We start from the raw sequence: 25,734 nt of genomic DNA, 5'->3' as shown, positions 1-25,734 counted from the left end.
GTTGAGTTCACTGTTCTTTGCCTTTTTAAGTTGTATCAGCTGTGGATGTGAGAACCATGAAAACTGAATGCATGCGCTGCTAAATGGGACGATAAGTGCGACAGAAACTATAATTTCAGAACATAAACTTAGTAAAATGCTTACTGAGGTCACCACCCCTTGTGGCCCAATTGTTGAAAAACGCATGTTAAAGTGCCCTTTTGGGAGCCAAAACGCTTGCTAAAGTGCCCTCAAATGATCCCTTGGGAGCCAAAACGTGTGCTAAACTGCCCTCAAGTGCCCCCTTGGAAGCCAAAACGTGTGCTAAAGTGCCCTCAAGTGCCCCCTTGGGAGCCAAAACGCATGCTAAAGTGCTCTCAAGTGCCCCCTTGGGAGCCAAAACGTGCGCTAAAGTGCTCTCAAGTGCCCCCTTGGGAGCCAAAACGTGCGCTAAAGTGCTCTCAAGTGCCCCCTTGGGAGCCAAACCACGTGCTAAAGTGCTCTCAAGTGCCCCCTTGGGGACCAAAACGTGTGCTAAAGTGCTCTCAAGTGCCCCCTTGGGAGCCAAAACGTGCGCTAAAGTGCTCTCAAGTGCCCCCTTGGGAGCCAAACCACGTGCTAAAGTGCTCTCAAGTGTCCCCTTGGGGACCAAAACGTGTGCTAAAGTGCTCTCAAGTGTCCCCTTGGGGACCAAAACGTGTGCTAAAGTGCTCTCAAGTGCCCCATTGGGAGCCAAACCACGTGCTAAAGTGCTCTCAAGTGCCCCCTTGGGAGCCAAAACGTGCGCTAAAGTGCTCTCAAGTGCCCCCTTGGGAGCCAAACCACGTGCTAAAGTGCTCTCAAGTGCCCCCTTGGGGACCAAAACGTGTGCTAAAGTGCTCTCAAGTGCCCCCTTGGGAGCCAAAACGTGCGCTAAAGTGCTCTCAAGTGCCCCCTTGGGAGCCAAACCACGTGCTAAAGTGCTCTCAAGTGTCCCCTTGGGGACCAAAACGTGTGCTAAAGTGCTCTCAAGTGCCCCCTTGGGAGCCAAACCGCGTGCTAAAGTGCCCCCCCCCCCCCCCCCCCCCCCCCCTTCAGTGGTGAGGACACGCTATATGTGCCCTTTTTTTTCTTTCTGCCCCTGCCCTTCAAAAAGTCTGTGCACGCCATTGCTGAGGTCTTAAATCAGGTAGAAAGTGGAGAAGTTTTTTAAAACTTTTATACAAACGCTGCTTTTTGAAGCCACAGGAGAAGCCCCCTGCTGGCCATTAGATAGAATACAGGTTTTTTTTTTTTTTATAATTCATGGAAACATTTTAAACTCAGCTAAGTTGGTGTTGAACCTTTCAGGGCACCTTAATGTTCAGCTGACTGACATTAACGGCTGGTATCATCCCAGCCCACTCTCACTGTGTTCTCTCTCAGTGATGCTTCTGGAGTACAAATGCAGCCAGAGTTGAACCTTTCACTGTCTCCTCAGGGTATTCTGGGCTCAGGCTTTGCCCTGAAGGTCCAGGAGCAGCACAGACAGAAGCACTTTGAGAAGAGGAGGAACCCAGCCGCCTACCTCATCCAGGTAAAGCTGATCGCCTGCTTGTTGTCTCTGACACTTGATGCACATTGTTGATGATAAAAAGGTGACGCCATTCATAATCACTGCACCCAGTGTTGAAGTAAAGTGAATATCTGTATGATGCTACACGTGGTTTGAATCCATAAATGATGTCATCATTGTGCAGTTTCTCTTTTTCCTGCGTGGACCCTCTGAAACCCTCAAACTGTCCGATAAAAAGCAGTTAGCATGTAGCTTCACCCTGTCCAGCCCTCCTCATCCTCACCCTGCTCTTCAGTCTCTGGGAGGTTTTTCAAGACTTTTCCAGAAACGCTCCCCTCTTCTCTACCTTTCATGGTGCTGTCCTCCTCATTCTCTTTCTGCTTCGCCCATTTTTCTCCCACATGCGTCTCCTCCTCCTCCTCCTCCTCTTCATCCCCATGTTGTACCAGGCTGCGTGGCGTTATTACTCCACCGACAGCGCCAGGCCCTACCTGGACGCCACGTGGCGGCACTATGAGAGCCTCCTGCCTTCTCACAGGCATGTATCCATGCCTGACCTCCGCCCAACCACAGACGTGTGACACACCTGTTTTTTGTTTGTTTGTTTGTTTGTTTTTGTTTAGTTTGGACTAATCAGCTTTTTTGATTTGTTTTTTGTTCTCCTCACCTCTTCCTCCTTTTCCTTCTGATGCCCTCTTCGGCCTTGTTTTGTCCATTTTTTTTCTTTCCATTTGTCTTTTTTTGATGGGGGATCTTCTCTTTGTACTTTTTCTTCCTCCTGGTTTTGTGTATTCTGCATGCAGTGTGTTTGGCGTAGTTATGCGGCTGATGAGAACTCGGTTTCCATTGCTACCTGGAAGCCTCACTTGAAGGCGTTGCATACCTGCAGCCCTACAAAGTAGGTACAACTATGGCAGCTGGTGTCTGTATTTGGTGTCTGTGCTACTTTAGTCATCCTCGCCTACTTCAAATTTAAACGGATTCACTTTTCCTGCTGTCGTACTGTTTTGTGTATCTGCTTTTTTCTCTTTATTGAAATTTGAAATGCAATAGTTTTATAATTTTTCTTTGGTTATTTCCCGGTAATTTCCAGGCTCCTTTATCTGAATCTGCTTCCTCGGTGTTCACACAGAGTTGGGCTCTCGCAGCTGATAGCTCGGTGGGCACCTGCTCTGTCACGGACGTCACTTTGAGCGACTGAGGCTGCAATGGTCCAGTCAAGCCTTCTTAAAACGTACAAGCACGGAGCCCTGAATGATTTCAAGGCATAGCCCGCATATTTAAGTCTGTCTGTACCACAGTAGACTAAATTAAATGAAAAGGTTCCTATTTACAAACAAGTAAGAAAGGACACGTGGTGGAAAATGGCAAGAATGTCAAAGTTAATGTTTATCCTTCAGTCTGTCTGCAGCCATCATTTCTGACGGGATGGACCGCATCAGCAAAGCTTTCCTCACCTTTTACGTTTAATCAGTTTTAAAGGGATAGTTCGCCTCTTTTGACATGAAGCTGTATGACATCCCATATTAGCAATATCATTTATGAACATTGACTTACCCCCTGCTGCGTCCTGTGAGCCGAGTTCCAGCCTCGTTTTGGTGTTGATGAAAGTAGTCCGGCTAGTTGGCTAGGGTCCCGAAAATAAAGCGTCTTGCTTCTCAAAACAATATGTGTTCAAAATAGTAATATATTTGCATCACAAAATCGTTCTCCTGGAAAAAGTTAGACCTCACAATCGATTGGCGCTATTTTCTCTCCCTTCATATCATATCGGTCTGCACTTCAGTCTGCACGGTTTACATAGCACGCAGTGATACGAAGGGAGAGAAAATAGTGCCAAGCGATTGTGAGGTCTGACTTTTTTTGTTGAACGATTTTGTGATGCAAATGTATTACTCTTTTGAACGCATATTGTTTTGAGAAGCAAGACGCTTTATTTCTTAAGCCCCAGCCAACTAGCCGGACTACCTTCGTCAACGCCAAAACGAGGCTGGAACTCGGCTCACAGGACGCAGCAGGGGGTAAGTCAATGTTCATAAATAATATTGCTACTTTAAATTGAACTCTCACCGAATCGACGGAGAAAAGAGAAGAACTGGCTACCAGGAGGGTAAAACTTTAACTTAAGGTTCCAGTATTTAATGTTTAAAAAGAACACACTAATTTAGCATCTTTTTTTTAGATTTAAACCGAGCTGGCGCAGAGTGGTGGGTGGAGTCTGCTCAGACCACTGGAGCCGACCAATTGGAGCATTTTTTGAGCCAGGAAATCTGTAAATATGCAGGAGAAAATGGCACCATATGGTAGCTGTTCAATTTAACTACGAAAAAACTAATCCAACTGTGATTGTCAAACAAAAACATTTCGCATCATTAGTAGGAAAACATCCTGTTACCTGCTGCTCTGAACTTCCACAGGTTTTAACAGGCCAGGATGTCTGTGGATGCAAAACATGCTCAACTCTGTGGACGGAGTAGATGAGTGGCACAGGTTAATCCAGAGATTAGCTCCGTATGTATCAGAAAATAAAGGTTGGAAACAAGTTAAAATGCTGTGAATGATGCTATGAGTTGAGGAGTTTGCCCGTCACGTGTTCAGAGGTTTCAGACGGCTCCAGTTTTGCTTTCTGAACCACATCACATGTTCTCAGTGAACCATGCCCGTTTGTTTCCTTTGTATTTAACACAGTAAAATAACACGTGAACGGATCAAAATGCAACGACAGAACAGGTCTATTTACCTGGTGTGGAGTGCTATGATGTCACATTATATTTTCAGCCTCCGGCCATTTTATGCCGCTACAACGTCTACCGTGATGCTTCCGATCATTCAGGGTCATTTCTCACCACTTTGACTTCCTTATAAATTCTGTGGAGCCTGGAAATATTGGGGCAACCATCTGCAATGCATACAGTGCACAGTGTCAGTGTCCAGTCCTGCAGACATGGTTAACTCAGTGAGGGTTAAGATGTGTTTCTTTAGTCTGCCTGCAGAGTCTGCATGGACCTGCATGCTGGTGGTCTGTCTGCGTTCAAGCTTTCCTCTGAGACGCTTGTTATTGATCGACGTGTTGCTTCCTTCAGTTAACCTGCACTTATTAAAGCAGCAGTTGCTGGCACGGCTCGTAATGCAAAATCATTCCTGTCTTGTTGGTTTAAAGGAACACTTTGGGTGTTTGTGCAGGTTTTAGCTCATTTTAAAGCGACATACATGCAGAATACAGTTTTTTTCCAACATGTTTTTAATCCGTTCATAGTGTTTCAGGCATTTATTGACTTCTGTCATCACATCTCATTCTTTACCTTCGCTGTTTCAGCTCTATGGGTCAGGCTGACTTTGCTTTATCCCAATCTGTTGAAAAGTTTCAGGGCAATAAGAGTCACAAAATATTGTGGCTGGAGCTTCATTTCTATCCAAAGAAATCAGATTTGTTACGTTAGCTATTGTTAACATAATACTGAGCATTGGACACAACTTTCAGCGTCTTAAGTCAACATTATCCATCATGACCATCATTCTTTCCTTGATCCTGATGGAAAACATCACGGATTTCAGGAAAAGATGGTAGAAGAAGAAAAGAGTTCGACCACACTGAAACCAAACCCTGATATGGGTCTGCAACACGGAAATGTTCAATAAATATTCTACAAACATTACTTTACATACTCGTCTATTACAGTCAAATTGTTACAAGAAAGTAATCTCACATATATCATATGACAGATAATATAAAATATGACTTTTAGTGTCGTCACAGGGGGCTCATCCTCATATTTAACCACATGAATCACAGTTAATGTCGCTTTGATAGTTTTTTGTGGGATCTCCTTTCTCTCATCTTCCCAAAAGAGATTTAACAGGATTTTTAGTAAGTTTTGTCGTAGATTGAGAGGAATGGATTGATTGAACGATGCAGCGAACAGGCTGCCAAACTACAGTTGAACAAGCTGTTACAACCCAGTCAACACTTCCTGCAAATCAATATTTAGCAGGACTTTTATTATAAATAACAAATACAACAGTAGACCGGGCGGATCTGAACTGGTTCAGGATGAATGAATAAATAAATAAGAATCACTGCAGGATGACAATATGAAAATGAATACTTAAAAACACTGTGATTATCTCATTAAAGTGGTAAAACTTTGGTCGACACATTGTTTCTACAGGCTGACCAGAAGTTAAAATGACCCAAAGAGCCACAGTGTGTACGTTCATGTAAAACACACTAGATTGAGATAAACCAGAACTATGCTTTCACTTATGGATGAACTTGCATTAAGAGCATTTGGACTATAAATGAAGAACAATGGATCCAAATGACTGAATTACAACATTTTTAGAAGCAATTTGAAGTCACTGAGATTTGGGATTTTGGGCTAAAACCTGCAAAAGCACCAATATTGTCTTGTGATCTCAGTGTTAACACTGAAACATTATTAAAGATGTTTTCTTGTAACTTTTCTTTCTTTTTTCTTCTCTGTCCACCCCAGGAAGGAGCAGGGAGAGTCAACCACAAGGTTCGTGACTTTGGACATTCACCGTTTGACATTTTGTTGTAACTCTTGAGGAATACAGATGGACGAGTTTCCTTGTTTTCTATTTATCATTTGTGGTTCTGGAACATAGAAATCTCCCACCGCTCCTCCTTTTTATTCATGAAAGAGACATCTGTCAACACCTCTAACTGCAAACAAGGTCGGGTTCTCCCATTGTTTTGAGTTATTATGAACTTTTCCTTTGTTTAAATGTGAAAGTCATTCAACCACACGGTAAAGGTGACATTAAATAACTTAGCTGCCGTGTAAGAGGAACCATAGCTGTTATTAAATCAGATATGAACCCACTTTTTAAAGGAATCTTACAGCAGAAGCTGATCAGAAGAAGCAGCCAGTAAACTGCAGCCCAAATAAGACACGGTTCATTATTTCTGAACCGTTAATATTCAGTTACTTCACTGACTTATGTGAGACTCATGCACCCCTCATAACATGTCACATATGATCCATTTTTATTATTTAAAAGCAGATAACTTGATGGCATGTTAATTCATGTTCATAGTAACAATAGATGAGTGTTTGTGAACAGATGTATGAAGTGTGAAGTCATCACATCCTCAGGGATTCATAATATTTCCGGGATTATTTCATGCTTTGAGGACTCCTTAAGCTCATTATTTGTTCCTTTATTTTAAAGTGTTGCCAGTTTCTCCTCCTGGGAAACTTTAGAGTAAAAGGGATAGTTCGAATCTTTTGACATGAAGCTGTATGACATCCCATACTAACAATATCATTTATGAACATTTTCTTACCCCCCGCTGCGTCCTGTGAGCCGAGTTCCGGCCTCGTTTTGGTGTTGACGAAAGTAGTCCGGCTAGTTGGCTGGGGTTTAAAAAATAAAGCGTTTTGCTTCTCAAAACAAAATGCGTTCAAAAGAGTAATACCTTTGCATCACAAAATCTTTCTCCATGAAAAAGTCAGACCTCACAATCGCTGTGTGCTGTATAGACCGAGCAGACTCCTGCTTCCGAGCAGTAAATACTGTGAAACAGGCGCGGCTGTCGGCAGGCGGCAGCACGCAGTGATACGAAGGGAGAGAAAATGGAGCCAAGCGATTGTGAGGTCTGACTTTTTCCTGCACAACAATTTTGTGATGCAAATGTATTACTCTTTTGAACGCATATTGTTTTGAGAAGCAAAACGCTTTATTTTTGTGGCCCCAGCCAACTAGCTGGACTACCTTCGCCAACGCCAAAACGAGGCTGGAACTCGGCTCACAGGACGCAGCAGGGGGTAAGTCAATGTTCATAAATGATATTGCTAATATGGGATGTCATACAGGTGTGGTGGTTTGCACCGTTGCCTCAGAGCAAGAAGGTTCCAGGTTCAACACCCAGCTGGGGCCTTTCTGTGTGGAGTTTGCATGTTCTCCCCGTGTATGCGTGGGTTCTCTCCGGGTACTCCGGCTTCCTCCCACTGTCCAAAAAATCATGCATGTTAGGTTAATTGGCATCTCTAAATTGTCCTTCTGAGTGACTGTGAGCGTGTATGGTTGTTTGTCTCGTTTGTCTCTATGTGGCCCTGCGATGGACTGGCGGCCTGTCCAGGGTGTACCCCGCCTCTCGCCCATTGACTGCTGGGATACGCTCCAGCCCCCCCCGCGACCCGACCGACGGATTCAGCGGTATAGATAATGGATGGATGGATGGATGGGATGTCATACAGCTTCATGTCAAAAGAGGCGAACTATCCCTTTAAGACTCCAGAAGTGCTGGGTCTGACGGAGACTCCTGATACAGACTTTTTTGCCGGTTAAAACTGGTAAACACTCATCTTGCTTCTTATTGTTTGACGTTGAGCTGGATAACAGAATTCTTTAGTAAAAGTTGCTCACCGGGTGCATGTTTCTCCAACTCTTCCTCTGTGGTGCGTGGCCTTCTGCACGTGCTCAGTGTCTCACTCTGCAGGCTTACACTGGGGTGATGTCACAGAAATAAAACTCGTTTTACAAGGCCAGAGGGACCAGAAACCAGCAGTGCTTGCAGCTGGAGGTTTGACCACTTTTATAGATGTCTCTGTGGTCTATGGGTCTTTTTGTTTTGTCACTGTGACACCAAAGTCAGCCTAATTAGAGGAGCTTAAAGCGTCGGGTGATGACATGTCGCCCTGCTAACAGCCACTTTTACGCTGCGCTCTCTGATTGTTATACCGGTTGCTGCTTTTTCTCTCACACATACACACACGTCTGTTTCTTAACCAACCTCCTGCCTCAGGTATCTGTACTCAAATTAGCGATGTTATTATGTTTGTGTTCATTTTGCTGAATTTTGTTGGTGTGTATGCACTCCTGGTGTTCGTCTTTCAGCGGATGCATTTCCAGAATCATCAAGGGAGGACAGCGTGAGGGGCAGTGGGAGCTGTGTGATGTAATATGTTGGGTTAACAGTTATGAAACACTGAGTAAATGTTTGCCTGTCAACAACTGCAGCAAAGGAAGCTGTGCAATGTTAAAAATGAGTGAAATAAGCAGATTTGAATGTACTTATTCTGCACAATGTTCTGCAGGAGAGATTTAACTCTGCCTCCCTTTATCTATCAGCTAGATTTAAAACGTGTGGAGTATTTCTGAAAGTAGGAAGTGATAAAATGTGGCTGAGAGAGAAGAAAATGGACACCAAATGCAAACCTTAATACCCTCAGTGAACCCACAGGAGTCTGTGGAAAGGTTACCAGCCTCGCAGTGTGATTCAGGCACTTGTTGCCATGGCCCTAGCTGAATTCACACGGTTAAAGGAGGGATATCCACATGAAGTGCCATGAGTCACCAAATTGCAGCCTTTTTCAAATGGTGCTGTAGATGTTCGTTTTCCTCTGCTGAGCCCAATTGCCTCCATTCTGCTGTTTCTAAATGTCAGCGGTCGACAAATTGAAACACAGCAGCAACTCAGCGGCTTCTCAGAGAAGCCTGTAAAGCGTTAGTGCATCTGCATGACACGCATTTACCTCACTCAGCAACAAAGGAAGGAGGAACAGGTGGTGGGAAGGCAAAAAAAAAAAAAGGAGGGAGGGGTAAAGATTTTCTCTCATCTGTTTCTGCATCATGTAACACATCATGTGTCTATCTCCTCTTGGTTTTTAGTAAATTTCATAGTAATAAACAGAAGCTACTGAAGAGGTGTACCACTCGGATACATAGGTACACGGCCTCTCTGCTCCCGTCATATGAAGTTTTTCTTTGGGAATGCTGACTAATTCTCGGTGCATGGGTCCACAGCCTCAGAGAGGGCGGGGCCAGCGGGCCCTCTAGGGAGACGTCAGTCGCCTTCTTAGTTAAACTCTATCTGCCTCTGTTTGATATGTGCCTGAGCCGTGTGCTACTTCTGCCTGTTGTGAATTTAAAGATTGTTACAAAGCGTGCCAGGTTTCACTCTCCGCTGCAGGTCCAGTCAAATAAGCAACATTTGTGAGCTTCTTCCTAAATGTAGTGTTGTGGCAAACTGAGGTTCTTCTTCCTTGTGCTGCATCTAATCTATAAACTGTGCCTCACTCCAAACTCCATATCACTGATAGTGCTTCTTATTGTCACCAAATCCCATGAAGAAGAATTTCCAGCTGTCTTGTGCAACCAGCAAATTCATCCACGAGTGCATCAAACGTGTATGAATCCGCAACTGGAAGTAGTCCCGCACAAATGTGGCATTTACTCATCAGAACTCCAGTAGCTGAAAGGAGCGAAAGTGTTGGACTTTTCATTCAATTTGCTGACAATAAGACAAAAATCCAGTTGATTTAAAGCAAAATCCTTTGAAGTAGAACTACATGTGTTCAAGCCACTACTCAGAACCACTTCAAATAAGCCATGACTGAGCCTCCTGCGCTGCCTTTGCATGCTGTCGCTCTGCATTAACACACACTCCACCGCTCCCTGGATCCTCTACACCTCATCATCCTGTTTATTCACAGGTGAATTCCATTCATTTACATCTATAAACTCACACATTTTTTTATCACAAAATATGTGAAGATGGGAATTAAAGATGTCAAAGTATAACCTTCTGATAAACAAATCCCAAAAATGCAACAAAAAACCTTTTTTATTTAACAGTTAAAGGAAATTTCAACTTCATTTGTTTTCCAAAATGTAAGCAAATCTAGAATTTGATGCAGCAACAAAGCTCGTAGAAGCCTCGATTCTCAGGTGAGGGTGTCAGGATTGGGTATAAAAGGAGCACCCACCAAAGGTTTAGTCTCTCCAACAAGGATGGGTTGCAGCTCACCACCAAACTCCATCAGAGAATCATCAATAAGTTCAGAAAAGATGAATTTCTCAGATATTGTGAAAAGATTCAGGGAGTCTGGAGAAATCTCAGAGTGGAAAGGCCAAGGACAGAAAGCACTGCTGGAGGAGCTGGGAGCCCTCAGGCAGCACTGCATGAGAAACCGTCATCACGCCACCATGATCAATACAGCCACATGGGCTCAGGAGGAGCTCGGAGAACCATTTCCACTCAACACTCAACATCCAGAAATGTGAGCTGAAGCTGTACCACACAAGGAGGAAGCCATATATCAGCTCTGTGCAGAAACACGGCCCAGTTCTCTGGACACCAGCTCATCTCAGATGGACAGAAAGACAGTGGACACGTGTTCTGTGTGCAGATGAGTCCAGGTTTCAGCTGCTTCTGGGAAAAACTGACGTCTGCTTCTATAAAGATGAGAAAGAGCATCCAGGCTGTTCTCAGAAAGGTTTAAAGCCAGCGTCTGTGATGGTGTGGGGCTGCATCAGGGTCCATGGCAGGGATGGCTTCATCTGTGTGAAGGTGCCACTGATGCAGAGGTGGATGTTGGAGTTCTGGAGAGACAGATGCTGCCATCAAGGTGACGTCTTTTCCCGGGAGGTCCGTGGTTATTTCAGCAGGACGATGCCAGACCTGCAGTTCACATCTGAGAATGTACGGAGCTTCATGAAGAGGAGAACCAGACAACAACGACCACAATCATTAAAGGAAACACGACTCTACAACAACTTTCACTGAGTGTGTTGCTGCATCAGATTTTAATATTTATGTGTTTATATTTTCAAAGTACAATGAAGTTGCTCCATGAAGACTCTGAAATGCGACCCCATATTTCAGCATCTTATTAGCGGATCGACACAAACAGTTAGACACTAATCCCACTTCAGGCCCAAACCACCAGCACCACCGCACAGCTGAAGCATCATGCCTAACCAGAGCTTGCATTTTGTGTGAAATACCTGCTACAGTGCATGTGAAACTTGTCCTGCAGCCCTTCACCCTAACATTAAAGAAAAAAGCTCTGAATGATGGCGACCATCGTTTAGATGCCACCTTCAGGAACAGACTGTACCACAGAATCCAGGAGAATTCATGCTGCTGGCCTGAAAATAAAACAATTAACACATCTTTACCTTTTTTCTCATTTCAAACCATCATTCCATTCTTCTCTTGCTCCAACCATCCTCTCTACTGCTACTCCTCCCACTTTCAGCCAGAAGTTAAGTTTCAAGGAGCGGGTGAGGATGGCGAGCCCCCGCGGTCAGAGCATCAAGAACAGGCAGATGTCATCCTCCATGAACGACCGGCGCTCTCCAGTGACCGATCCCGCCACAGATGGCACCAGTCCCGCCAAGGTTCAGAAGAGCTGGAGCTTCAATGACCGCACACGCTTCAGACCTTCGCTCCGCCTCAAGAGCCAGTCTCGCTCCACCACTGATGGTCAGTTCGCCGCTCTTCTCCCACAGGTGGAATCCAAGGAGGCGGGGCTTTTCAGTTGTAGTAGTCTGGTACTGAACAGCAGAGCTGCTCAGAAAACAGTACAGATGTTACAGAAAGTTGGCTTAGCACAAAGACTAGAAACAGTGACGGGAACTCTTCAACAACCAAGTAAAAGTATTTCCCCAGAATATTATTTTCTTCCTTTAAGTCCAAGTATGCCAGGATGGCTGTCCAAGCCCCACCACATGCATTTAACTTGATTTTACCTTCTGACCCACCAACTCGGGCACATTTCTCCCTCCCTTCCATTGGTCCTGCAATGCTGGCCTGGTTTGCTGGTCTGGGTCACGGCCAGTTGGCGTTTGGCGTGGACTGATGGTTAGATGGGAGGTAGGGGTGGGGTTGAGAGGAATCAGGAGCCAAGCGAGCCAAAACCAAAATGGTTGGCTGGTGGGGAAACATGTCCCTTTACAGGTGAAACAAATATTTAATGAGGTAAATCATGTATCAAGTGACATTAGGTTTGATTTAGTACATCCTGCATGCTGTGCACAGCAGCAGAGCCTGCACAACATTTTGATTAAATTCAGAACCTAACTGAACTCCAGTCAGGGTGTCATAACTCGCAGGGCTCAGAAACAGAGCCGCTGATGGTGATATATCTGCAGGCCTGCTCTTTACTGCCAGTTTGCAGCTCCACATCCTCAATCAATCGAGTCAGTCTGTTCGTCACTCTCATTTTCATCAGAATAAAACCGATGAGGGGTCCACGTAACCCCGTATTACAATGCTTACCGAATCTAGGCCTACATGTTTCAACATGAGCGAACAACTTGCTGAGTATCTTAACAGCAACAGTGTGCAGTAGTTGGTTAAATCCTGCTGAACTGGTCGTCCTCAAACTGGAAGGTAGATGGTTTGATCCCCTCAGGTGCCTTAATGAACTGAACCCCACGTTGCCCCTGATTGGTTCATCGATGTGTGACTCTACATACGGCAGAAAGTGCTGATATATGATGAGAAACACCATGAGTGTGGGAATGAGAACGCATGTAAAGCATGCTGCAGAACCGAGTCGAGGTTAAAGGGGCGCCATATGAGTGCGGACCATTTAACAAGCAACGTTGGTGCAACTTAAAGAGATTTGCATCTGGCAAAAAGCCACACCAGATGTTAACTCTCGTTTTCTCTGCCTCTACATCTCTAGTTTATTCACCTGCCATGGACTGTTCTTGCATAATGTCATGAGTATGATCCTGCACTTCTCAAACGATGGCTCAGAAACAGCATCCACATGAATCTTCTTAGTCGTGGTGTTTAAATGGTCGTTCTCATGAGTAGAACGAGACGATGCACAAACCAATTATTTCCCAGAGTGATCAAACACTGCTTACTCAAACAATCAATCAATCTGAGTGGCATCCCGATGAGCCGGTGAGTAATCCCCTGTGCATTCCTCACATGACCAATCACAAACTAGTCTTTTAAATTCATACAGAAAACGACATAATGCTCCGTTTTCAGAATGGGAGCGGGTGGGATTATAACTGTGTATTTATACCGAGGTATTTTAAGAACACTAATGGCTTTAATGTGTTTCAGTCACAGCATCCAGACATTTGTCACGGTAGTGTTAATCTTCACATACATATGTGAAAGTGAGAGAGAGCCACAGTGCACGCATGCTGCATCAAGTTAAGGTTTGATTAAAAACATTCCGTCAGCGGGGTTACATGGCATTGAAAGGATCGGATTATTGGCTAAATTACAATAAGACTGAGTTATTAAATTCATGTATACACCTTAATCTGACCTATTGGATTGGATTAGATTGGATTGGATTGGATTACTCGTGATCAGATTAAGACCCCGAGATAACTTGGTTGAAAGTCAAATTAAACCTGCTTGTAGATGGTGAAGCATCCCGGGGTCGTGAACCAGAAGTCAAAGGAGACGATATTACTGTTGTTGTCGTCTGAAAGAAACAAACAACACGATGGAGAATGCTCCGTTGTGCATCACGTTTGTGCAACAAGCAGCTCATCACAGACTAAATGTAGAGGGACGTAGCTTCATCTTGCTCTTCGTTCTCCATCTTTCTCGAATGCCTGAGTTTGTTGTTGTTGTTGGTGGTGAAGAGGTCAACAGGAAGTGGCTCTATTAGCAATAGCTGAAATGGGTGCAGCGCCACCTATCATACCGGGGTATGACATGCTTTGTGCCTCTGATTCCATTCATTCACCGCCATATATCCAAGGAGAATTACCCTTGCTCAGACAAGGAGCAACTCATTCTTATTGTAATTTCGCCAATAATCCGATCCTTTCAGTGCCATGTAACCCCACTGAGTGTTCTCACTCCATATCAACGTAACGGGTCGTATTAGCATGCCAAGCAGTGGGTGGACTGTATGCATGGATTGAACAGTCTGTTATATTAATGAGGGTTTAACCCATTTCTGAAGGACTGTTACGGTGTCCATGTAAAACCCAAGATGGTCGCAGAGGCCTTCTCGTCATACAATAAATGAACAATCCTCCTCTTCTCCTTCCGCTCTCTCCAGCAGCAGACTCCAACGTGGCAGGGGAGGACGGCTTTGATGAGAAAGGCTGTCACTGTGAGATCTCGGTGGAGGACTTGCTGCCATCAATCAAGACTGTCATCCGAGCTGTCCGGTGAGTCAAAGGAAAAGGAAACGGGACTTCCTCCTCTAACCAGGCTAAAACTTTCCGGAAGCCGACTGCAGTTTGCTGTTTTTAGAAGTTTTCTAAAATGGAACAAATATTAAATTCTGCTGTTTGTAATCTTGTTTGATTTGAACACAAATTTACTGACTTCCTTTATTGTATTGAGGAAATATAAACAAAAGAAACTTCAAACCTGATCCAGCAGCACACTCAGTAAAAGTTGTTCCAGAGTCATGTTTCCCATCCTGTTCCATCAGCTTCCTTTAATGACACTTTTTAACGCTTTGGGAACTGAGGATGCTGATTGTTGCAGTTTTTCAGAGGAATCTGTGTTCATTCCTGCTGAATCCCAGATTTTAGCTGCTCAACAGTCCGTGGTTGTTTGGGGAAAAGACGTCACCTTGATGGCAGCATCTGCCTCTCCAGAACTCCAACATCCAGCTCTGCATCAGTGGCACCTTCACACAGATGAAGCCATCCCTGCCATGGACCCTGATGCAGCCCCACACCATCACAGACGCTGGCTTTAAACCTTTCTCTGAGAACAGCCTGGATGCTCTTTCTCATCTTTGTGGAAGCAGACGTCAGTTTTTCCCAGAAGCAGCTGAAACGTGGACTCATCTGCCCACAGAACACGTGTCCACTGTCTTTCTGTCCACCTGAGATGAGCTGGTGTCCAGAGAACTGGGCCGTGTTTCTGCACAGAGCTGATATATGGCTTCCTCCTTGTGTGGTACAGCTTCAGCTCACATTTCTGGATGTGGCCGTGGACCGTGTTGAGTGGAAATGGTTCTCCGAGCTCCTCCTGAGCCCATGTGGCTGTATTGATCATGGTGGCGTGATGACGGTTTCTCATGCAGTGCTGCCTGAGGGCTCCCAGCTCATCCAGCAGTGCTTTCTGTCCTCGGCCTTTCCACGCTGAGATTTCCCCAGACTCCCCGAATCTTTTCACAATATTCTGCTCTGTAGATGCTGAAAGACCAAAGTTCTTTACACTCTTACACTCAGAAATGTATCTTTTTTTAACTTATTGATGGTTCTCTGATGGAGTTTGGTGGTGAGCTACAACCCGTCCTTGTTGGAAAGACTAAACCTTTGGTGGATGCTCCTTTTTTTTTTTTTAAACGTTTTCAGTTGACACAAATATTGTCAAACAACGAACCTCGTGGGAGATGCTGCTGAGTGACTCTTATAGCTCCTCCGGTACACTGATCTTCATTCTGTCTCTTATCCATTTCTTCCATTTGGGTTTTCTGAACTCTTATAGGCTTCAATTTTTCAATCAGATAACATGTCCCCAACAATTTTAATCCATTGGTTCAGAGTTGGAAGATGTGCCTGATTCCATGTCCTCGTCTTTGGTGGATGCTCCTTTTATACCCAACCCTGACACCCTCACCTGCCACCAGCTGGTTGGAAAATCTTCCATAAACACTATGACTTGTATATTTTATTAACTTTTCTGGATTATTTTGTTTATCTCACAACTGTGTGTGTTGCTGCATTATATTTGAAATGTTAATACAATTAAGTTGGTCAGTGAAATCAAAACCATTTTTAAAAACTTCACATCTTTGGTAACGGGGGCTGTAGCTGAACCATATTGTATTGTTTGGACTGTCCTTTTGAATCCGGTGTGTGATTTTATATATAGTTTGGATTATCTGACTTGAGTAAAGAGGCAGGTATTTGCTTGTGTGACATTATACAGACACACAGCATCTGCATTTCCTCCAACAAATCCCAACTAAAACTTTCTCTTCTGACATCCCTGCAGCTCCAAACACAGCTGATTGATAAACTCTCAGCATCTTAGTGATTACAGGTACTAACGTATCATTTTAATATGCATCTATAAATCTGTGAATCTTAATTTAGTTCCCATTAGTTGATGAGACAATGGGGATAAAATAACCGATGCAACTGAAATTCTGCCCTGAAAATCCATATTTTTACACATAAAAGCACCAGTTAGGTTAACTTGTATGTTCTGACATGCTGGCAGTTTTATAAAGGATCATAGACGCTGTTACAGCTTCCTTTCTGGGAGTACAGATCAGTTTTGTTGCTCTCCATCAGCAGCTTTATCCTCTCCAGAGTCATTTATTTAATTTAATTTCATTCTCCTGTTCTTAACTCCTTCCATTGGCTTCCTGTTCTTTATAGAATTGATTTTAAACTTTTAATGTTTGTTTTTAAAGCTCTTAACGGCCTCGCCCCATCATATTTATCTGAGCTTTTAACAGTCCGCAATCCTGGTAGAGCTCTGAGGTCAAAAAAACACTTTTTGCTGGAAGTGCCCAGGTCAACATACGAACACTGGGGTGAGCGAGCCTTTTCCGTCGCTGCCCCCAGGCTCTGGAATAAGCTCCCCCTCGAGCTGCGTCTTATTTCTGACCTGGGCCTCTTCAAATCTAGGCTAAAAACCTACTTATTTAGGATTGCTTTTAATACCCAGTAGTATGATGACACTTTTATCTTATTCGATTTTGTTGTATTTTATTGCTTTCACTGTTCTTTTATTGTTTTTACTTGTTTTTTACTTATTCTTCTCTTTATTTATTACCTACTGTAAAGCACTTTGGTACACCGTAATGATTGTTTGTAAAGGGCTGTATAAATAAAGTACATTTACATTTAACAGCTGAAATTAGCAGCAACAATCTCAATGTGTTTTCAGAAGCTCCTGGGAGGTGATCGTTCGGATTTACAGGACAGACGGTGTCCATATTTAGAGCAGAGGATGAAAGGAAGCTGCCGCCTGGGTCTGAGCTCCTCCTTGCAGCTGATTCATAAATGCCTCTGCTTTTCCTGCAGGATAATGAAGTTCCACGTAGCCAAGAAGAAATTCAAAGAGACGCTGCGTCCGTATGATGTGAAGGATGTGATTGAACAGTACTCCGCCGGTCACTTGGACATGCTGTGTCGCATCAAGAGTCTACAGACCAGGTAGAGACGGACTGATCTGTGTTTGATGTGTGCACGGTGGCCCATCTGTGCGTGGGTTTAAACACGCATTACTCTGACCTCAGTGGGATTTGTGTTCCTGCATGTATGTCACTGTGTGTGCATGTGTTTGCTTCCCTCACAGGCTGGACATGATAGTTGGTCCCCAGCCCCTGAGCAGCCGAGCCAAGGCCTTTTCCTCCCCCTCCCTGCCTGTCTATTACAGCCAGAGGAGAAAGAACTCCACCCAGGGGTCAGAATGCCCCCGGCCTTCATTTTACACGAGTTTAGTTCAGCTCTCACTCAGTCAGTTCAGGGAGAGCTCCATCACTGTGATCACCTCGTTCCAAATTTCTGCTTTTCCTTGGATAAAAGAGGCTCCTGGGTTAAAAGATGAAGCTTGAGTTTTGTCCTTGAACTGACTGAGCTGGGAGAGATCCACCAAACACTAACCCAACTCTGCCGTGTGTCCTCTCTGCTTTCTGGTTGGTGTTTCGGGACCGATCCTCACGAGTCTGCAGCCTGACGTTCAAACATGTTCCACAGACGCCGAACACAACCTCCACAGCTGCGCTTATTCCTGCGGTGACACTGACCCCTGCTGATGTTCAGCAGTCCTGCATCTGCCGATCAGACTTTGAAATCCCAGCTCAGCCCGACTTTATGAATGATTCAGGACGGACTTTAAAGAAACTTTATTAAGCAGCAAACAGAGAGAACTTTTCATCACCTTTCCATCCACACTTGTTGCACCGTCTTCTTCTGCAGTGGCGTAAACGCCCTCGGCTGTAGAATCGGCGCCCCCTGCAGGGTTCTCCCAGGATCACATCCACATTTTCACACACAGCTCATCGATTATTGTGACATTAATTAGCATTTTACTGTTGCTCATTTAGTGAAAATGAACACAACAGCTCTGTCCCTCTCTGCTGTGCCTCGCCCTGGCTGCCGTTTACACGTGTAACTACAGCAAATGTAGGAGGTGCAGCGATTAACGTCAACGGTCTCATCTGCCTCACTTGGATGGCAAGCTGTAGAGCCAGTGCAGATTTGCTGTAGACTTCATTACAGTTCCATCTACAGACATTATTCCGTGCTTCCTTCTTCTTTACAGAAGAGTGATACAGAAAGCGTAACATTAGCAGCCTCAGCTTGTTTTACTGATACTCCAGAGCTAAACTCACTCTGACGCGTCTGTTCATGCATTTTGCGGTCCAGGTAAACACAGTCCTGTTTGGTGACGGAGGATCTCGTCTGCACTTTTCTTCCTCTAAAAATAGTTGGTGGTGTAACGCTTGCAGCACTCTGCCTTGGTTTATTTCTGCCTTTTCTGGAATTTAACTCACACTAACGTTATTAACCAGATGCTACTGAACTTCACTGGATTAAGTCGGTATGCATCAGATGCTATTAACCCCTATGAACATGAATGGTTCCTAATGTTCTCCGTCAGTGAGGACTTTTAACCTTTTTCATGTCAATTCAACCGTTTTTTTTAAATAAATCTTTTGTTATTTTATCTTCCTTTGGTGGAAGATGAATTTACTTTGTGAAGAAATTCCAAATTTGAGACGTTTTACACATTTTTTCCCAGAAACAGGCACCAGAAATGGATAAAAAAAACACTAGTTGGACTTTTTTTTTTACTCAAAACATTAGTTCATCCATCATATATATATATATATATATATATATATATATATATATATATATATATATATATATATAATAAATTAAAAGGTTGATTTCCACATTAGTCCATTCCAATGTTAGTGAATGTATTAATTTAATCTTATTTTGGAGCATTTTAAGGAAATATTTACATTAAAGTAAATGAGTCTTAAACTTAAAACATGAAAAACTTCAACTTAATTTCTCACTTCAAGCCAGAACAAAGTGAACAACCGAACACACTTTATGGTGTTAACTTCACTTTGACTGTTAGATATTTATCCAAATTAGTGGATATTTCAGTTAAATCATCTTTAATTTGCAAAGTTAATGGTGTTAATTGTTGTTTTGTTCCAATGTGTCACTGTATGTCAAGCTGGCCTCAAAAGTAACTATTTGTTAGGAAATTCCATTGATTTATCCCATAAAATGTGACGTTTCCTCATCCTAAAAGGCTTCAAATAAGTTAAATAATACACTCACATGCAGGAGTTTCATTGTCAGATGTTTCCATCTGAAGCTTTGAATAAACACCCACAGAATGAGTTTAAAAGTAGAAGCTTAGATACCTTTAAAAAAAAAAAAAAAAAAAACGAAAAAAAACAATTAGTGAGCAAAATGAAAATAATGTGCAACTTTTGGTGTTTTTGGTTCATTATTGGGTGCAAATATCATAGAAAAATCCCAGATAACAGGTGGCAACACCATACATGGAAATAATCTTTTAACCGAACTGATTTAAGTGGAAAATTATAGATCTGTTTGACAAGTGGGCTCGAATCTGATGAATATCTTTGGGATTTCTCGGTCATATAGTTTCATCTTCCACCAGGAAAATATAACAGAATCCAGAGGATGAGGTTGAAGGTCTCTCGTTCACAGTTTTCCTCTCTTTCTGTCGGCAGCCTTGTGGATTTCTACTTTTTTTCTTTTACTCCTTTCCTTCCCCGTGTCATTAACATGTTCGTGTTCATGTGTTAAATCCAGGGTGGACCAAATCCTCGGGAAAGGCCAGATCCCTTTGGACAAGAAGATTCGAGAGAAGCTGCTTTCTGATGGAGACATATTGGAGGACATGAGCATGCTGGGTCGCGTCTGTAAGGTGGAGCGGCAGGTGACTGAAACATTTCTTACTTTACTTGCAGTTTTTGAAACTTTAAAACCTCCTGAGATAGGATGACAGAGGGCTGTGCTCAGCTGTGGAGGCATCAGTATATTTGGTCAGAAGTGTTTAAAGGGATAGTTCGCCTCTTTTGACATGAAGCTGTATGACATCCCATATCAGCAATATCATTTATGAACATTGACTTACCCCCTGCTGTGTCCTGTGAGCCGAGCTTCAGCCTCATTTTGGCATTGATGAAGGTAGTCCGGCTAGTTGGCTGGGGCTTAAAAAATAAAGCGTCTTGCTTCTCAAAACAATATGCTTTCAAAAGAGTAATACATTTGCATCACAAAATCGTTCAACAAAAAAAGTCAGACCTCACAATCGCTTGGCGCTATTTTCTCTCCCTTCGTATCACTGCGTCCTGTGCAGACCGAAGTGCAGACTGAGCAGTCCCCTGCTTCCGAGCAGTAAACACTGTAACAGGCGCGGCTATCGCTAGGTGGCTGAACGCAGTGATATGAAGGGAGAGAGAAAATAGCGCCAAGCGATGTGAGGTCTGACTTTTTCTGAATGAACGATTTTGTGATGCAAATGTATTACTCTTTTGAACGCATATTGTTTTGAGAAGCAAAACGCTTTATTTTTGTGGCCCCAGCCAACTAGCCGGACTACCTTCGTCAACGGCAAAACGAGGCTGGAACTCGGCTCACAGGACGCAGCAGGGGGTAAGAAAATGTTCATAAATGATATTGCTAATATGGATCATACAGCTTCATGTCAAAAGAGGCGAACTATCCATTTAATAAAGGTTGAATGACTCCTTATCCTGCTCAACGTTCTCCTCTGCAGGTCCAGTCAATCGAGTCCAAGCTGGACTCCCTGCTGGACATTTACCGGCAGGTTTTGCGGAAAGGCTCCTCTTCGGCCCTCACGCTCTCCTCGCTGCCCTTGTTCGAGCTGGAACAGACCTCGGACTACCACTCCTCCGTCTTCAGTAAGGACCTGTCCAGTTCCACTCAGGTCAGCAGCAGCGGAGCTCCTCCCCCCGGCGCCTTCGTCACGCGCTCCTCAACCAATTCTCACCTTTCCCAGGGAGGACTTCATCTCATTCTGGCACCTCCAAATGAGCTCAACCTCAATCTCAATGCCTCCTCTTCAACACCCCCCTCAGGCCTCGCATCTTCCTCTTTCAGCCCATCGCCGCTGCCTCATCATCATCATCCACGCTATCGCCACACGCAGGCTCAGGCCACCTCACCTGAGAGCGGCACCGATGAGGCTGCGGGGAGCTCTCCTCCTCTCCTCACCCCGAACAGTACCAGCAGCTCTGTGGGCAGAGGAGTGGGAGATGGAGGCTTTCCCCTTCTCGCACGGCTTCCACCGCCCCCTCCCAGCCAAAGTGGAGCACCAGGCAACCTGCTGCCTATGACCTCTGCTGAGGCATCCCCTGAAATGGAAGACTTCTGTGGCGGTCTGGGTAAGCAGATGAAGGACAGCAGTATGGGTGATGATCTCGGCCTCGAGTTGGGGCTGGGCAGATTAGAACAGCAGTTAAAAGGAGGCACCAACGGTAACGGCAGGCTTAACCCTAAAGAGGAGGGCTCCTGGAGGAGACATATGAGCCTGGAGCTGGAGCCCATGGTGCCGCCGGCGCCGGGCTGCCGCTCTGGGCCCATCCAGACCAACCGAGGACTCGGCAAGTCCATTTCAGTGCAGGACCTGATGCAGGTAACCCCTGTCCAAGACGCCCACCAGAGCCACAGCCTGTCGTCTCCCAGCCCCAGTACGAGCAGCGACTCCCCCATCGGCTTCCACAGCTGCAGCCGAGACCCTGGGGGAGGAGGCGGCGGTGCAGGAAGGAGAGGTGGAGGAGGGTGGGGGGAGGAGAACCTCTTTATCAGTGACAGGAACATGGAGGCGCAGGGATTTGATTTCCTGTCCCAGGGGACCGCTGAGGCTCCCAGCTACTCCTCAGAGCTCCTGAGGACAGGAGGCAGAGCAGGGGCAGGGTCCCGGGGCTCGAACCAAAGCCTGATCAGCGCCCAAGCGTCCCCCCCCTCCACTGGCAGCACTGAATTGCTGAACATGCCGCACGTGCGGCTAAAATAGACCCGACTACGTGTTTGGAAGACGCACAAATTTCACCTCAAAGAGACGGTTTTTATCCTTCTTGAAGGGAAGTGGGAGGGTGGGAACATAACGCGGGGGGGTCTTCTTTTGTTTATCTTACCGCTGATCAAATTAAGAATCACAGTATTTTCATACAGGCTGATCACGTTGGCATATCACTGCATGAGTTCTTCTCTGTTTTAACGTATGTTTGACAAGTCTAAGATGCAAGATGAAGGCTTGAAAAATGAGAACACAAATGCTGAAAAAAAAACCCTCGCTGTAAAATGAAGGAGCGTGGTCCTAAAAGTCGGCGGGTGGACATGTGACCCTGACCTCCAGCATGAACTGCATGTTTTATAGTGAAAAGCACAGATTTGAAACTACACACAAGGGCATGGGCGCACAACACTTAACATGTCTGTAGTAGGGAATGAAAAAACTAGACGTAGCAAATAAACGTGGCTGCGTGTACAAGCTGTATTTCGTGTCTCCCATCACCACAGGCTTCCACACTGAAACACAGGATACCTCACCACTGTTGGCATTATCTGTTTCTATAACAACCTGACCATCTTACGAAACCAGATCATCCCCTCAGGTTTAAATCTTCATCTATCGGCACCAATCCCAGAGACGAACGGTTCCCCGCAACCTTTTTCAGGTGTACCAGATTTTGAAGGCCCAAAGCAGGAGTGTTGAGGCGGCCGTGTGTGTTTGGTTCGCTTGGTTTCTGTTCAGAAGTTCCATCAGCAGACTCAGAAACAAGCTTGAGATGCTGCGACTGTGACTGGTTTGTTCGTGTCGTAACATGTAATATCATCAGTGTCCTGGCGATTCAGAGCAAATAGCCTAAAACACCCAAAGTGGTAGAATCTGTCCTTCCACCACAGGCACCAGGTGGAGGCTGAACTCGATATTTTACCGCCCAGAACAGCCCTCATGGTCAAGGTCGAGTACTTAATCGAATATTTAAGCCTCACCACAGCAGGTAAAACTTTCAATTGTACTGCTAATTATTTTCTATCATTTATAAGCAACTTTAGATCAAAGTATGACAGAAATAAAGCAGGAAATAAGAGGAATTAAATCTTACTTTCTAATTATTTTACACTGGTTGCATTCTTAAGCACAGCCCTGTAGGAATGTGTCACGTTGACTCTTTTTCCTCCTTTTCGCTGTAGCTTCACTGCTCCGTCTGCGTACTGCAGCTGTACTGTACTATATGTACTACACATAGTACAAGTCAGTGGACTAATTTTCCCGAGCTAACTTGTACTTAATGAAGCGGCTGTCTGAGATAGATATTTCCTTTCTTGAAAGAGGTACTTTATGGTCTTAATTTGGCTTTAATCAAAACCCTAATTGGTTGACATCTAATTCAACCTGCTACTGACCGACAGCAGATATCTTAAAGTTGTGTTTTTCCTTGTAACTCCACATCTCATGGTGCATCTTATCTCGACCGTCAGCGTCCCCCGCACACATACATGCATGTGCACAGTTGGCATTTGTACAGGTAAGAGTGCTGATTTATTCTTGCTGTGACGGTGGATCCCGTCATCCTAAGCAGGATCTGAGCGGGTTTTCAGATCAATGCACCGATCGCTGGGTTCAGCCGTGGATTGAGAAACATCTTGAATGTCCTTTTCGTGGTATTAAACTGAAACTGATAATTGGTCAGCAGGTGTGACCGACGCTATTTCTCAAAGCACGGAAACGAACACACAAAGAAATGTTCAGTAGTAGAACTTTGTTTTGCATTCGGCTTTTTGCCGTCCTGTTTTTACATAAAAGGAAGATCAGTCAATGTTTGCTTGTTTCATAAAGTGTAACGTGGGATTGTTTTTGATTCCTTGAAGTGGACTTGCAGCAGAATGTATTGCTTATTAGCATGACATCCATCACTGAGCAGCGATAACAAGATGGCTTCCTGTCATCATTCTCTTCCTGTTGCACGGTGCAGAAGGTGGTGCACAGGGTACGGTCAGGTGGTTCTCTACACGTTTTATTACAGCTCTACTACTCATCCTCCTCAGCTGGCTGTACCTCAGTGAATTCTGCAGACCCGTATCAAAGACCAAGGGGCTTAAAACTAAAACAGTGTGAGCAGAAATGTGCAAAAAGCATTATTTCCATCAGGTTTATAACACCCTGCATACGCCTGATTTTCACTCGTCAGAAGCATGTAGACAACTCATCATTTGCTTTCTGCACGGCAGCAGAGAAGAAGCCAGATGTGGCACCATGACACTCCCTCTCGGCTCACACAAAAGAACTTCTGAATTAAAAAACGAGCACAGAAACGCACCAAAAAGCACATCTACAACTATTTAGAGGTGTCAGAATTCTGACAGAACTGTGATTAACGATCCGTCTTTCTCTCGTCCAGTATTTCAGTATGAAGCCACTATTAATCTTCTTTACCCGCTCAATTCAAATCAAGGTCGCGGGGGGTTCGGGCCGAGCTGCCATGTGGCGAGGCGGGGTACACTCTGGACGGGTCGTCGATCAATGGCGGCGCCACGCGGAGACGTGCTTTTTAGTCATTTCGAGTCGCCAATCAACAGGCATGTTTCAAGGAAGCCAGAGAGAATATCCCAGCCATTTCTCATCGGCGAATACTGGAGAATATGCATCTGATGGCTTTCCATGTTTGTTATGTCATATCTGCCATTTATGCTCCAGTATTCGCACGTCATATTTATTCATAATGTGAATAAACAGGTGGTGGCAGTAAATCTAAACTGGGAAACATCCTCAACTATCTGTTAACTTAATGTTCACCCACCTGCGTTTATACAGGGAAAAGGAGACTATTAAGCAGAAATAATCATCTCAAATAGCTGCGACCGGTCTATTTATTACTGTTGTACTAAAATTAAAGGCTGAGCACAAATGACTGAATCCAAAATTAGTTTAAAATACAAAAAAAAAGAAAAAAACAGGAAAATGTGTGAGAAGAGGGATCCGTATGGTTTAGAAGAGGTTTTCACATCCAACAACTATTTATCTACAACTAAGAATGAATTCTTAGTCATCATTTATGGTTCTGAAGGACTGCATCATAAACTAAAAGGAGTCCTGAGGTCGACGACATGTGCACAACATGCAGTAAAACGGTGCCTTGCTTTGTGGTGAATAATCGTCTTCATTTCCTCTTTAAAAAAAAAAAATCATCTGACTTGATGCTTTTTTGAAAGTTTTTTCTTTTTTAGGGGATAAAAACATTGCTAACATTCTGTCTTGTTACATTTAATTTATTTAAATTATGTCCACATATTTACACATCAGTAGTAATCTCAGTTAGATTGATGAAGTCTGTAATGTAATACAAATGCAAGTGAACTTTTATTCTCATCCATAAATAAAGGAAATTCCATGTGAGGCTTGTTTTTTTTTCTTCTTTTCATCCTAATTCACCAAAGTTTTGTGGTTCTACTTCAGACTTGGCAATAACACC

At 44.2% G+C, this 25,734-nt stretch overlaps 1 protein-coding gene across 5 annotated transcripts in view; it reads left to right on the top strand.

The window, feature by feature from the left end:
• The window catches only part of LOC142378637 (potassium voltage-gated channel subfamily KQT member 5-like), a 153,358-nt gene extending 127,629 nt beyond the window's left edge, over positions 1 to 25,729 (top strand). The window contains exons 7-15 of one of the 5 annotated variants that reach the window (XM_075463366.1): positions 1,439 to 1,534; positions 2,317 to 2,411; positions 6,007 to 6,033; positions 11,524 to 11,750; positions 14,314 to 14,425; positions 17,255 to 17,386; positions 17,529 to 17,636; positions 20,042 to 20,168; positions 21,012 to 25,729. In XM_075463366.1, the coding sequence (XP_075319481.1) occupies positions 1,439 to 1,534; positions 2,317 to 2,411; positions 6,007 to 6,033; positions 11,524 to 11,750; positions 14,314 to 14,425; positions 17,255 to 17,386; positions 17,529 to 17,636; positions 20,042 to 20,168; positions 21,012 to 22,271 (2,184 nt within the window). In that variant the 3' untranslated portion in view covers positions 22,272 to 25,729. Of the gene's footprint in view, positions 1 to 1,438; positions 1,535 to 1,962; positions 2,052 to 2,316; positions 2,412 to 6,006; positions 6,034 to 11,523; positions 11,751 to 14,313; positions 14,426 to 17,254; positions 17,387 to 17,528; positions 17,637 to 20,041; positions 20,169 to 21,011 lie in introns of all 5 variants that reach the window. The other 4 variants (XM_075463365.1, XM_075463369.1, XM_075463367.1 and 1 more) reach the window with 4 other exon arrangements.
• Positions 25,730 to 25,734: the final 5 nt, after the last annotated feature.

This window comes from Odontesthes bonariensis, chromosome 4 (assembly GCF_027942865.1).
Source record: "Odontesthes bonariensis isolate fOdoBon6 chromosome 4, fOdoBon6.hap1, whole genome shotgun sequence".
Taxonomy (NCBI): domain Eukaryota; kingdom Metazoa; phylum Chordata; class Actinopteri; order Atheriniformes; family Atherinopsidae; genus Odontesthes; species Odontesthes bonariensis.
Note: the sequence above shows the minus strand (reverse complement) of the source record. Positions and strands in the feature narration are given on the sequence as shown.